Source organism: Piliocolobus tephrosceles, chromosome 2, assembly GCF_002776525.5.
Source record: "Piliocolobus tephrosceles isolate RC106 chromosome 2, ASM277652v3, whole genome shotgun sequence".
Taxonomy (NCBI): Eukaryota; Metazoa; Chordata; class Mammalia; order Primates; family Cercopithecidae; genus Piliocolobus; species Piliocolobus tephrosceles.
Window position 1 is genome coordinate 138,153,331 of NC_045435.1, and position 13,114 is coordinate 138,166,444.

The following is a 13,114-nucleotide window of genomic DNA, read 5'->3' on the forward strand; positions in this document are numbered from 1 at the left end:
AGGGCTCTGCATGTATGAAAAAGAAAGTAGAACGTTTACACTCTCCAGCTGTGATTCTGACTTTCTGATGGTAAGAGAAAGAGAAAGAGGCAAGGAGAAGAAACAAACGAAGTTAAAAGATGAGACACACAAAAGAAGAAAAAAGATGAAGAAGCTGCAGGGGGTCCAGGAGTATACTCTCCAGCAGACCACATCTGATGGCAATTAGAAGAAGAATTAAAATTACCAAAAAGAATGAAACATACAACCTTTATTCTCTTCAATCTCAGAAAACACAATTGTAACCTGTTTCTGTACAAACACAGCTGTAGTTTGGAGATTACTAATCACTAAGTTTACACTTTAGAGATTTTCCTTAGTCACTTTTGATTTCCTGGTTCCATGTGTTTAAAATAATAATGGCAAAAGGATTGCCAAAACAGCAAGCGAGAAATTGTTACTGCAGTGATGGATTCAAGACAGACACAGTCAAAACAATATTCCAAACAATTCCAAACAGTTTAAAAAACATTTGATAGACTTGATGGGCATTTTAAAGAGTCATATATTTGCCTTCAAAGAAAGTAGTTATTTAACATATTCTTAAAAATTCCCATATTTTCATATGATTATTCTGTTCCTGTGGTCTCATTATATTTCAGCAGATGGAAGAAGATAGAGAACAAGAAGTATCAGGCAGTAGAAGGTAAATAAATAACATTTTAACAATATTCAAAGTTATTAGTAGAAAACGCAAAAAAAAAGACCTGCTATTTATACTGATTGATATTTAATAAGCAGGCTAGTATTTGTATGCCTATAACCAGCTTTTTTCAATGAAAAGAAAGAAAAACTTAAATGATTTATTTAGAAAACTTGCACATTCAGTAGGGAGAGGTAGAACACAGGGCTGCCCATATGTTAGAAGTCGTTCAAACAAAGCTCCATGAGAATCAAATTAAGAGTATTGAAGAAGGGCAAAAAATACTACAAAACACAAAGGTCTCTCTGTTCTGCAGTCTCTCACGCTCTTTAGCTCACCAGGGGACAGTAAACGCATTGCTTAAAGAGGTTCTATGTTCCCAGATGTTGAAGCTGGATTAATGGTGAATGCTCACCCGCCTCCCCCTGCCTCCCAACCATTGCTTCCCCACTTTGGGTCATTCTTTACTGGCCTCTCCTAACACCCTCTCAATGTGATTTTTGCTGGACAATCAGTCTCATGTTTCTGGGAGTGGGAAATGGATAACATGAACACACGGTCATGGCCCTCCAGACTCTGGCTGATTTATGCTCTGATCCTTCCCCTCGCAGGCAAGGTACTCTGTTGGCATTCACTAGCTCTGCAGTAGTGGGGCCGACTGACAGCATTCCCACCGTAAACTTCTGTTTTTAGAGGTTTATAACTTGGCTATAAAATGCTGCCTGGAGGGGGGTGGATCTTACAAAATTGTTTTAAGTTACAAGAGAGTAAACACACACACACACACACACACACACCACAATAAAAATAAAATGTCTGTAATTTCAGACACTATCTTGTGCTTCTGGAACTTTGAAAACCCTGTAATTGTGCTGTCTGTGCTCCCTACTGGCATTCAAATCAATGCTTTGAAGTTCAGCGTTTTAAATATAAAATGAAGATACTCCTTTTACTTTGAAGAGATGGTTATCAAAGAAGATTAATGTATAGTTGCAAGTAAAATAATAAGGGGGGATTCTTTCCAGTCAAAGGAATTTTGGAATCCCTTGTACATGAATTAAGGACCACATCTGATGGTTAGAAGTCACCAATAGTAACATTCAAAATGAAGTCCACTGAAAGAATTATTCAGGTTTTCTGAATTGAGATAGTCATAAATTCAAGAGATATGTACAACAATTTACTAGACACAATTATTGACTGGGTGTTCTCCCAATTAAATGAGCACATTCTTTCTTTTCTTTTCTTTTTTTTTTTTTTTTTTTTTTTGTCTGAGACAGAGTCTTGCACTATCTTGCGGGCTGGAGTGCGATGGTGCGATCTTGGCTCACTGCAACCTCCACCTCCCAGGTTCAAGCGATTCTCATGCCTCAGCCTCCCGAGTAGCTGGGATTACAGGCATGTGCCACCACGCCTGGCTAATTTTTTGTATTTTTAGTAGAGATGAGGTCTCACTATGTTGGCCAGGCTGGCCTCAAACTCCTGACCTCATGATCTGCCCACCTTGTCCTCCCGAAGTGCTGGGATTACAGGTGTGAGCCACCGTGCCCAGTCAGCATGTTTTGTTTTGTTTTGTTTTTGTTTGTTTGTTTTTGAGACGGAGTCCTGCTCTGTCACCCAAGGTAGACTGCAATGGCGCGATCTCGACTAACTGCAAGATCAGCCTCCCGGGTTCACGCCATTCTCCTGCCTCAGCCTCTGAAGTAGCTGGGACTACAGGCGCCCGCCACCATACCCGGCTAATTTTTCGTATTTTTAGTAGAGATGGGCTTCGCCGTGTTAGCCAGGATGGTCTGGATCTCCTGACCTCATGATCCACCTGCCTCAGCCTCCCAAAGTGCTGGGATTACAGGCGTGAGCCATCGCCCCGGGCCACAGTCAGCATATTCTTTTAATAATGACTGTGGAACTGTAAACTCCTACAGGGAGAAACAATTTGTGAACTAATACTAGTTGGGCTGGTGCTACCAAAGATTTTTCTAATATTCCAGTACTCTATCTTACAATTGGTTTATCATTATCATCAAATGTCTTTCTGCATATTGCTATGTTTTTTTAAAACCCCAAACCTTAAACTGATTTCATTTATTTATCATAAGAAATTTGCTCAAGTTCAATTATGTGTCAATATTCTAAGTACTGGATAGACACAAAGAAGAAGGCATGAGGAACAGGAAGGGGGATAGTTCCTTATTAGTAATTTTGAGAAAGTAAAACAATGTAAATCAGGCATCAACAGTAATCAACTCCACCTGGAAAAATCACAGCTAACTTTAAAGCAGTAGTTCTCAAAGGGTGGTTCCCTTATCTGTAGTGTAAGTATCACCTGGAAACTTGTTAGAAATGCAAATAATTGAGTCTCACCCCAAACCAATTGAATCAGAAACATTAAGAGTGGGCCCAGCAATCAGAGTTTTCACAGATCATTCAGATGGTCCTAAGAACAAGTACTAATGCCCTAAGGCAAAGCTTCTCAAGCTTTAGAGTGCTTTTAGAGTCATCTAAGGTGCTTGTTAGTACACAGATTACACACTGCTGAACACCCTCACCACCAGATTGTTAATTTGGTAGGTTGGGGGCAGGAAATTTGCATTTCTAACAAGTTTTTAGGAAGCACTGCAGCTGCTGATTTGGGAACCACACTTTGAGAACCACTGTCCCAAGACATCTTTATGTAATACAATAATTTCTCTCACTTGCTATGTACTATTCTTGGAAGAATCAAGAAATGGTGACTGAAATCATCTCTGTTTTGTGGTTCAGAGGGAAAATTTCAGATGAGAAAAGCTGAGTGGAAAAGGGACAGGATAATATTCTTAAAAGGAGAAACATTTGTGCAAGGATTAAGTTGTGAATGATCAAATTAGTTTAGGCAAAAGCCATAATTGCTTGAGAAAATGCACAGCAAATGTTATACAGCAGAGTAGGAATTTGGGCAGATCTAATTATGGTACAGCTAACAATATTTTCTCACCCCATTAAATTAGGTTAATCATGTGGGATTCTGATTCTCAAACGTTAAAGTCTAAGATACATGGAGAATGAAATACTTTTTCTGTGTCGGTTTCCTGGCTTCTTTCAAAAGAGAGTCAGACTCACACTTCATTTTTATTTCTTAGGCATAAGAAATCAGTGACTGGTCTTGAAGCTATGGTTGCCTTTTCAGTCCACATACCACTTTCTGAAATTGGAAAAGACATTATTTAGAGTACAGAGACCTAAATTTCAGAACTGTAATGTGACTGCTAATTCATATTTGAAGCTCAAAGCTGTAAAAGACCAGTGAATTTAGCTATTCTGAAACTTCACAGAATGGTAATCACGAAATTCACTAGCCACATATCCAGTCATTCATCCAACAATGAAAAAGAAAACTTGACTTAAGGAAATGTACAATCCATTTGGTGAAGACAGAGATTAAACAATGAATTCATTGTAATTGTGATATATTTTATTTGAAAGAAAAATCAAAACTTTTATAGGAGCTGTAACAAGAGCTAACTTTGTCTAAAGCCAAAGATTGGAAGTCAGTGAAAAATTCTTTGAAGAAAAGATGTTTAATCCAATGCCTGAGAGATGAGTAGGCAGAAGTCAGGAGAAGAACCATGCAAGGTATAACTAGGGAAGAAGGGCAGCTTTTCCCTGAACATGAGACAGAAAGACTCAAAGCCAGGAGGGTGTGCAGTATAAAGAATGATGCTGGAGAGGTTGGCAAGTGAAACGTTGAAGGATTGTAAGCGGGACGCTGACATGATGAGATTTGAATATTGAAGCGCTCACTGTGGCTTCTATATGCAAAATGCAATGGAGGAGAGAGAGGGACTGCATTCACAACAGAGATAAAATGTAAAATTCCCGTCCTTCCTCAGTTCCTAAAGAAAAATAACTTTGTAAGTTTTATTCTTTCTTGATCTCATATACCAGCATTATAGTTTTGCCTTTTAGAATATATATTACTTGACTCTGTACTTAAGACAAGTATGCTTCATGTTAAGCAAACTCTCATTGCATAGAAAAGATGAACGGGAGAGAAATGAATAGTTCAATCTTTGTGTTATGAACTGAATTGTGTCCCCTACAAAATTCACATGTTGAAGTCCTAACTCCCAATACTTCACAATGTGACTGTATTTGGAGACAGGGTCTTTAAAGGGGGAATTAAGTTAAAATGAGGCCATTAGGGTGGGCCCTAATGCAGTATGACTTGGTGCTTTTATAAGAAGAGATTAAGACACAGGAATGCACAGAGGGAAAGCCATGTGAGGACAGAGGGTGCACACAGCCATTTACAAGCCAAGAAGAAAGGTGTCACAAGAAGCCAGCTATAAAGACACCTTGATCTCTGACTTCTAGCCTCCAGAATTGTAAGAAAATAAATTTATGTTATATGAGCTACTGTTCTGTGACATTTTGTTATGTCAGACCCAGGAAACTAATATACTTTGTGCCAACACATCCTTTGTTTAAAGAAAAAAAAAAAAAAATCACTGTAGGTCTTTTTGGAAATATGTTCTCTTAATGAATTTGAAATGCATTTATTTCCCAGCAGGAGTTCAAATGAAGGAGAAACTAATTTATTGGAGAGTTATTGGAGGGCAGGGGATGGGGGAAGAACCAAAGGAATGTGCATGGTATGTAAAGTGAAATACGCAGCTGGTTCAGTGAACTCACACATTGCTCAGACCTCCAATAGCCAGCTGTACACTATATAAGAATGACTACATTGGCTAAATTCAGAGATCCAACTAGTGTCATAAGCTCTGCCTTGGCCATGAAAATCAACAGGTGTGAATGTCCTGAAAGCCTGAATACCTCATGCACACATTCAAGTTAGGGAGATTTTCTTCATTCTGTTTATTTCTATTCAAATCATCAAGCATGTACCTTGCGTATGTCTACTGGTTTACTGTGTATACATTACGGAGAGTAAGAAGAATTTTCACACATGGTCCACAACCGTAACTCCAAGGAAACAGAGTTAGAGATTAGTTAGCATATACATGACAATTTGTTATCTTCTAAAGTGAGTTAACGGAAGTTAGTTTGGAATGGTTTTTCATTTTTTTCTGGTCTCGAATTCCTGACCTCTTGATCTGCCCGTTTCTGCCTCCCAAAGTGCTGGGATTACAGGCATGAGCCATTGCTCCTGGCTTTGGAATGGTTTTTCAAGTGATAGCAGTTTATCCTAGATGAACAAACTTGTCTGCAATGGGCTGACTTCCACATAACACTTAACATCCATCCATTCATCCATGTTAAATCAGCAGGAGACACACATAAACCAAGCCATAGAGACAAGACTTTTGTTTTTCTTCATTGTCTTTGAGCAGTGTCTTTCACTCTGTGGTTTCTTTAGCTTTGTTTTTCATGAAAGCACAGCAGGTACAACTATTTAAACTCCATTCCTGGCTGAGATCCTCTTTTGTAAACATTCCTTCGAAGTTAAAATGAAAATTACTCTTCCTTTTCTTACAACGAAAGGAATACATTTTTTTCCCTGTTCTGCCTAAAATATCAAAAACACATAGCCAGGGTCTCTTAAATGCAAATGGCTTCTTGACCTCCCTTATATTTTTGGGTTTATTGGGTCTTCTCAGTAATTCCTGTTTCTCTAAATGTTACCTTTCTTTTATTTTCTCTTTACTGAGAAATGCTAGCACCCTTTTTTTGGAAATTGATGCAAAAACATTTAGATACTTTGTTCACCACATGGGCTGTTTTGCTTTGGGGTACTGGGCATTTATTATCTCTGTCAGGTATTGGTAGCATCTGATTTAGTTGATCTATAGGCATAGAGAGGACTGGGAACTGAGTATGTATGTTACTATGACTCAGGACACATAAACACATTCTACGTACATTTTTAACAAGCACAATTTGTTTATAATTACATTGAAATTCTTTAGCTCCAAGCAAAGATACAGAGGGATGACAGATTTGACAAGCTACTTTTAATTTTTTTTTTTTTTTTTTTGCATATTCTATTGCTTTGGGCTCTACTACTAAAAAAGGAATGAATTTTAAAAGAACAATGAGGAAAGACCGATTACATATAAAGAAAGATTTTTACCTGGCAAAGCCAACACCTCTGCTGACTCCATTGGCGTCTCTTAGTATTCTTGTGGAAATGACATGTCCAAAGGGTTTCAGCATATTCTCAAGTTCCTGCTCATCCATAGAAATGGGGAGATTTGAAATGTATAGGTTTGTTGGGTCTTGCTCTTGTTGCTAAGGGAAGGAAAGAAACAAATGTGGTAAGTTCTGAGTATTGAGAAACATTGTACAAATGGAGAAACTTTTGTTTAAACTGCAATGTAGATAATAATCTCCAAAGTGCTCTTGAAAGTGCTTTCACTAGGGGCATTACTTCTCTTTACTGATGTATCGTGCAGAATGTTTATCATAGACAAAATGACCACTGAAAGCCAAGCTCTCTGTCCCTCATTCCTTAGAAAGACTAATACACTTTCTTTCTTTCTTTTTTTTTTTTTTTAGGTGGGGTCTTGCTCTGTCGCCCAAGTTGGAGTGCAGTGGCATGATCTCGGCTCACTGCAAGCTCTGCCTCCCGGGTTTATGCCACTCTCCTGCCTCAGCATCCCAAGTAGCTGGGACTACAGGTGCCTGCCACCATGCCCAGCTAATTTTTTTTTTTTGTATTTTTGGTAGAGATGGGGTTTCACCGTGTTAGCCAGGCTGGTCTCTAACTCCTGACCTCAAATGATCCACCCGCCTTGGCTTCCCAAATGCTACGATTACAGGTGTGAGCCACTACGTTCGGCCTACTAAAAAACTTTTAATGCAAATTGAACTAAGGCAAATGTGTATATTCTTTTTTATTACTATTAACCACTACTTCTGTGACTACCACTCTTACTACCATCACAATTAGTTACTGATGTTGCATTTAGTGAGCGTTCATAATATGCTAAGCATAGTTCCAAACACTTAACATACATTATTTCATTCAATATTCTTAATAGATATAATTACCATTTTATGGATGACAGAATGGATCCTTAACTTATCCAAGTTACACAGCTCATAAGTGCCACAGTCAGGGCTGAAATCTGGGCCTATCACCAAAGTCCATGGGATTTATTGCTCTGGTCTACTGCCTTCCACTAGACCAACGAGTCTCAAAGTATAGTCCCAGAAATGCAACATCAGCCTTAACTTCACCTGGGAACTTATTGGAAACACAATTTCTCAGGCCCCACCACAGAACTACTGAAACAGAATCTGAGAGTGGGCCAAGAAATCTGTGTTTTGACAAGCCCTCCAGGTGATCCTGATGACGGCTTAAGTTTGAGAACTGCTCTCCTAGACCAAGCCTAAATATTTATATACAAATAAGATTATGATGTCTATCATCTCCTATTTCAGCAGCAATAATGCTTAAATAAGCTTTGCTTAATAGAATGGGAAACAAAACCACAATTGCTAGAGTTATTTCTGTGTGTATCAATTTTCTCTATTTTATATAATGAAGTAATAATTTAGAACTTAGTTGTATTTATGGTCTCAAATAAAATAGTCAAAAATTTGACAGATTAGTCCTTAATATCAAAATGTACCAGATACTTAATTGAACTATTATATTTTAATCAAACAGAAACTTTAGTTTCAAGGATAAGCCAGAGATTAAACTAGAAAAAGAAATCCTGAAGTCTATAGAAAATGGTATTATGTAACAGTCAAATATCTTTTGTGTAAAGAGATCATATTATTAGATATTTATGGCTTTAAAAACAATAAACAAGTACAATAAACAAGAATCCAAATATTGTTTCAGGTCAAGAAATAATTTTTGTGTACAACTAAATATCTGTATTTTTAATAACTCTAAATATTCAGACAGGTTGTGATATTTTTATTAAAACGTGGAGTGAATATGATGTATTATTAGTTTCATTTTAAACCTAGTTTACTTTTCAAGCTTTTGAGTACTGTGGGAAATAGTAAAAATAAAATATAATCTGGAAAAGATGACTAGAGTCTTAATATTTAGGAAGAGTTTACATATAGAGACTGAATGAGTGAAGTCAATCTCCCTCTCTCTTTCTCTGTCACAGACATACACATAAACACACACACACACACCCCACTATCACACACACACACACACACCATCATCACTACCACCACCAATAACTGCAATGGTCCTAGAGAAAAAAACAGAGATAATATGATTCTTCTTTAAATGGTTTTGATCTTGTTTTTGTTTCTGTGAGGTGATAAATTACAAAACAAAGGGACATTTCAGATACATAATAATGAACCTTATCTACATATAACTTCCAACGTTCATAGTATTTCACCATTTATCATTTAATCTTCACATTGTCGCTCCAAAAGTAGTTTGGCAAATCACTTACTGGATAATGAGGAAATGGAGACATGAAAGATTCACCATCTTGCCAAAGGACAATCTAATAATTAGTGACGGGGTTAAAATGAGATTTAGTGACTAACTTTCCTATCTTCCAGCTCAGTGTATTTTCCACCAGTCCAATGTTTCTCAAGCTTCAATTATTTGAAATACCAAATGTTAGAAATTTTTGACAGTCATAGGTTGTTACTTATTTTAATTTTTTTTCTAAATAAACATACCTCTGGGCCTTAAATAAATCTATTTTAAAAAATAACTTTGTGTTGTTACCATAACTAAAAGGCCAGTATTACTTGCCGTAAATAGAAGGTTACTGTGAAAACAGTGAACAAACTAATGTTTTCAAATTATAGCTAGATACTGTTTGCAGAAGGCTTTGGTGCTCCCGCTTGACTCTCTGTTGCAAAGGGAATTAGTAATTAATGGAAGCATTAGAAGCACACTAGCACCAGACTGAGTCTTTTTACTGGGAAGAATCGGAATTTAAAAAGAATTGAGAAATGAACAACTTTCTTATGATGTGATTTCTGAGTCCCACATGTCTAGAACTACTCAAGTCACACAAGAAATATATGCCCCAGAGCTTTAGAGTTCCTCATCAACCCAGAGCTTACCAATGAATGGGCCACAGCACATGACAATCCTATGAATGGGTTGGAATTTGCTCAATATTCAATACCCCTTTGCCCTTGATCAGTTTAATAATCACAGTCTACGCCATTGTCTCAGGTACTATATAGATCTTAGGATTTTCTCCAGGCATCAGTGCACCAGTTTACCCAAATTCAAAGTCATTTCCAAATTCCCTGAGCACTGAATGCATTGCAGCTGCTCAAAATGGTGTACCATAAATACGCAGGGCTCAGTACATAAGGGATTGCCTGGTAAGCTATTTTCTGAATCCAAATTCAAACAACAAGACCAACTCTTTAATTTGTATTCACAGAGACAGTAGCATATTGGATAGTATCATTCCTTAATCTGTATTCACGGAAAGAATATGACATTGGGGAGTGTTATTTAAGTAATTCTGTTCTTTGAAATGAATGCGGTATTAGTTTTGAATATATTGGTTGAAAATAGAATTTAAATTATGCATAAAATAAACTTTAAAATAGTACATACATTTATATTTTTACTTTCAATTATATTTATATATCAGGTTTATGTAAATGGATGGTCATTTTCAAAAGGTTCATTGGCACTATGAAACAAAGAGCACTTTCCTTTCAATTTTCCAGAAAGGTTTTTCACAGGATAACTGCAATCAAAAAGACCTTTTTATAATTTTCTAACTTAAATTTTTATGGACAGAGCTCCTAAATGGATCTAAGGTGGCATCTTATCCAGTCTTATCATCTAACAGATGGAAAAAAGCAGAAACTAGTGGTGAGATTATGACTTGCCTAAAGCCACTCAGCTAGAAGAAGAGGCTAGAAATAGAGCCCAGGTCCTTTTATACTTAAGCTGATGTTATTGCCAATTTACAACACTGACTTTGTTCTTAAAATCCAATGATTAATAAATAGCAGGTTGTGGTTCAAAAGAATATTACACAGACAAAAATAAATATATCTGAGTTCCTTGTTTTATTCACTTTTGCCTGTTCATCAATAAACTTGAGTTAAAGAGTGAAGGTTATGAAAAAAGAGCTCCTAGCCTTAGCTAGTATTCTACACATAGTCATTGAATGAATATTGTGCAGTGTATACTAGATTGTAAAAGTATATGACTACAATTCATACATCTATTACTTTTGACTGTCCATGTCACTATAAGTAACTCCCCCATTTTGGTCTGTTTCTACATTTTTTTCATTTGTATAAGGATTTTTGGTTTATTATTTAGTTTTGTCAAAAGCTCATTAAAAGTTAGAAAAGTATCCTCTCCATTGTTAATGGGAGCCCAGATCTGTCATCTTATGCAAAAATAGGTAAATAATTTATTTTCCCTGAAACGACCTCCTTTTTCTCAGGTTTTTAGTGTACGTATGCCATCAAAATCAGATTTATTGGCATTCACTTGCTTTTGAGCAGTTTAAGACAATTTCAGAACTTCAGAACATTTCAAGGTGGCTAAGCAAATGAATACTTGTAGAGGACAAGAAAACACTGCCCTATCTAGATCAAAGGTTATGTCTGGGTTTTTGAGTATGCATTATGGCTATTATAGAAACACAATTCTGAAAAAAGCTATTAGAACACAATTTTAAAACTGAAAAACAATCTAATAACATTCACAGTTGATGGAATGACATTTAAATGCTCTGGAAGTAGCTAAAGTACTAACACTAAATTGAGATTTTAGAGTAATTTCTTAAACTCCCTGGAGCGTGAACTATTTTTATTTCCAATATGCCATTGATCAATATATTTGTAGAATATAATAAAAATAAATTAATAGAAAAGAAAAGGATATGCAAAATGCAAGTCCAACTTTTTATTATTACACTCAACAGACACCAAATTACATATTGGATTAGATATTATGTTAATGTCAATTGTTATAAAATATTTTAAATGCTTTCTCTCAATTTCTATGCATATTTCATTGTGGACAAGTAGCAAGTAACAAACTTTGAGTAGAACTGCTTTATGGGAATATATTCCTATATATTTTTTTCATAATGGAACACCCTATGGGTCTCAGTAAGTGATTAGTTCTTGCTTACTTTATATATTATTGAACCCTTTTTAAAAAACATTTTTTTTTTTTTTTTTTTTTTTTTTTTTGAGACGGAGTCTCGCTCTACCACCCAGGCTGGAGTGCAGTGGCCAGATCTCAGCTCACTGCAAGCTCCACCTCCCGGGTTTATGCCATTCTCCTGCCTCAGCCTCCCGAGTAGCTGGGACTACAGGCACCCGCCACCTCGCCCGGCTAGTTTTTTGTATTTTTTTAGTAGAGACGGGGTTTCACCATGTTAGCCAGGATGGTCTCGATCTCCTGACCTCGTGATCCGCCCGTCTCGGCCTCCCAAAGTGCTGGGATTACAGGCTTGAGCCACCGCGCCCGGCCCTAAAAAACATTTTTAATTGGCAAGTAATAATTGTACAAATGTATGTGGTGCAAAGTGATATTCTGATATATGAATACAAGTATAATGAGTGAATCAGGGTAATTAGCATATTCATAACCTCGAACATTTATTATTTGTGTTGGGAACATTCAAACTCCTTTCTTCCAGGTATTTAAAGATATGCAATAAATTATTGTTAATTATAGTCACCCTACAGTGCCATCAAACTCTAGAACTTATTTATCCTAACTGGTTGTAATTTTGTACCTGTTTATCTAAAGACCCCCATATCCCCACTTCCTGCTACTCTTCCTAGCCTCTAGTACCACAGTTCTACTCTCTGCTTCTATGAGTTCAACTTTTTTAGCTCTTACATATGAGTGAGAGTATGTGGTATTTATTTTTGTGTGTGCCTGACTTGTTTCACTTAACCTAATATCCTCCAGACTCATCTATGTTGTCATGCATGACAGAATTTTATTCTTTTTTTATGAATAAATAGTATTCCACTGTGTGTGTGTGTGTGTGTGTGTGTGTGTATACACAAACTAAATTTTTAAATGGTGCTATAAAAACTGGAGAGCCACATACAGAATAATGAAACTAGACCCTTATCACTTACCATATACAAAAATCAACTCAAAATCTCAAAATGGCTTAAAGACTTAAATGTAAGACCCCAAACTGTAAAACTACTAGAAGACAACATAAGGGAAAGGGTTTAGGATATTGGTCTGGACAAAGATTTTTTGTGGTTAAGACTTCAAAAGTGGCCGGGCGCGGTGGCTCAAGCCTGTAATCCCAGCTCTTTGGGAGGCCGAGACGGGCGGATCACGAGGTCAGGAGATCGAGATCATCCTGGCTAACCCGGTGAAACCCCGTCTCTACTAAAAAATACAAAAAAAAAAAAAAAAAAAAAAAAAAAAAAAAAAAAAACTAGCCGGGCGAGGTGGTTGGGCTCCTGTAGTCCCAGCTACTCGGGAGGCTGAGGCAGGAGAATGGCATGAACCCGAAAGGCGGAGCTTGC

At 36.9% G+C, this 13,114-nt stretch overlaps 1 protein-coding gene across 6 annotated transcripts in view; it reads right to left on the reverse strand.

The window, feature by feature from the left end:
* RBMS3 (RNA binding motif single stranded interacting protein 3) overlaps nucleotides 1-13,114 on the reverse strand; it is a 750,151-nt gene that overhangs the window by 281,773 nt on the left and 455,264 nt on the right. For all 6 annotated transcript variants that reach the window (XM_026454169.1, XM_023207252.3, XM_023207251.3 and 3 more), the window contains one exon: nucleotides 6,753-6,910. In XM_026454169.1, the coding sequence (XP_026309954.1) occupies nucleotides 6,753-6,910 (158 nt within the window). The remainder of the gene's footprint in view (nucleotides 1-6,752; nucleotides 6,911-13,114) is intronic.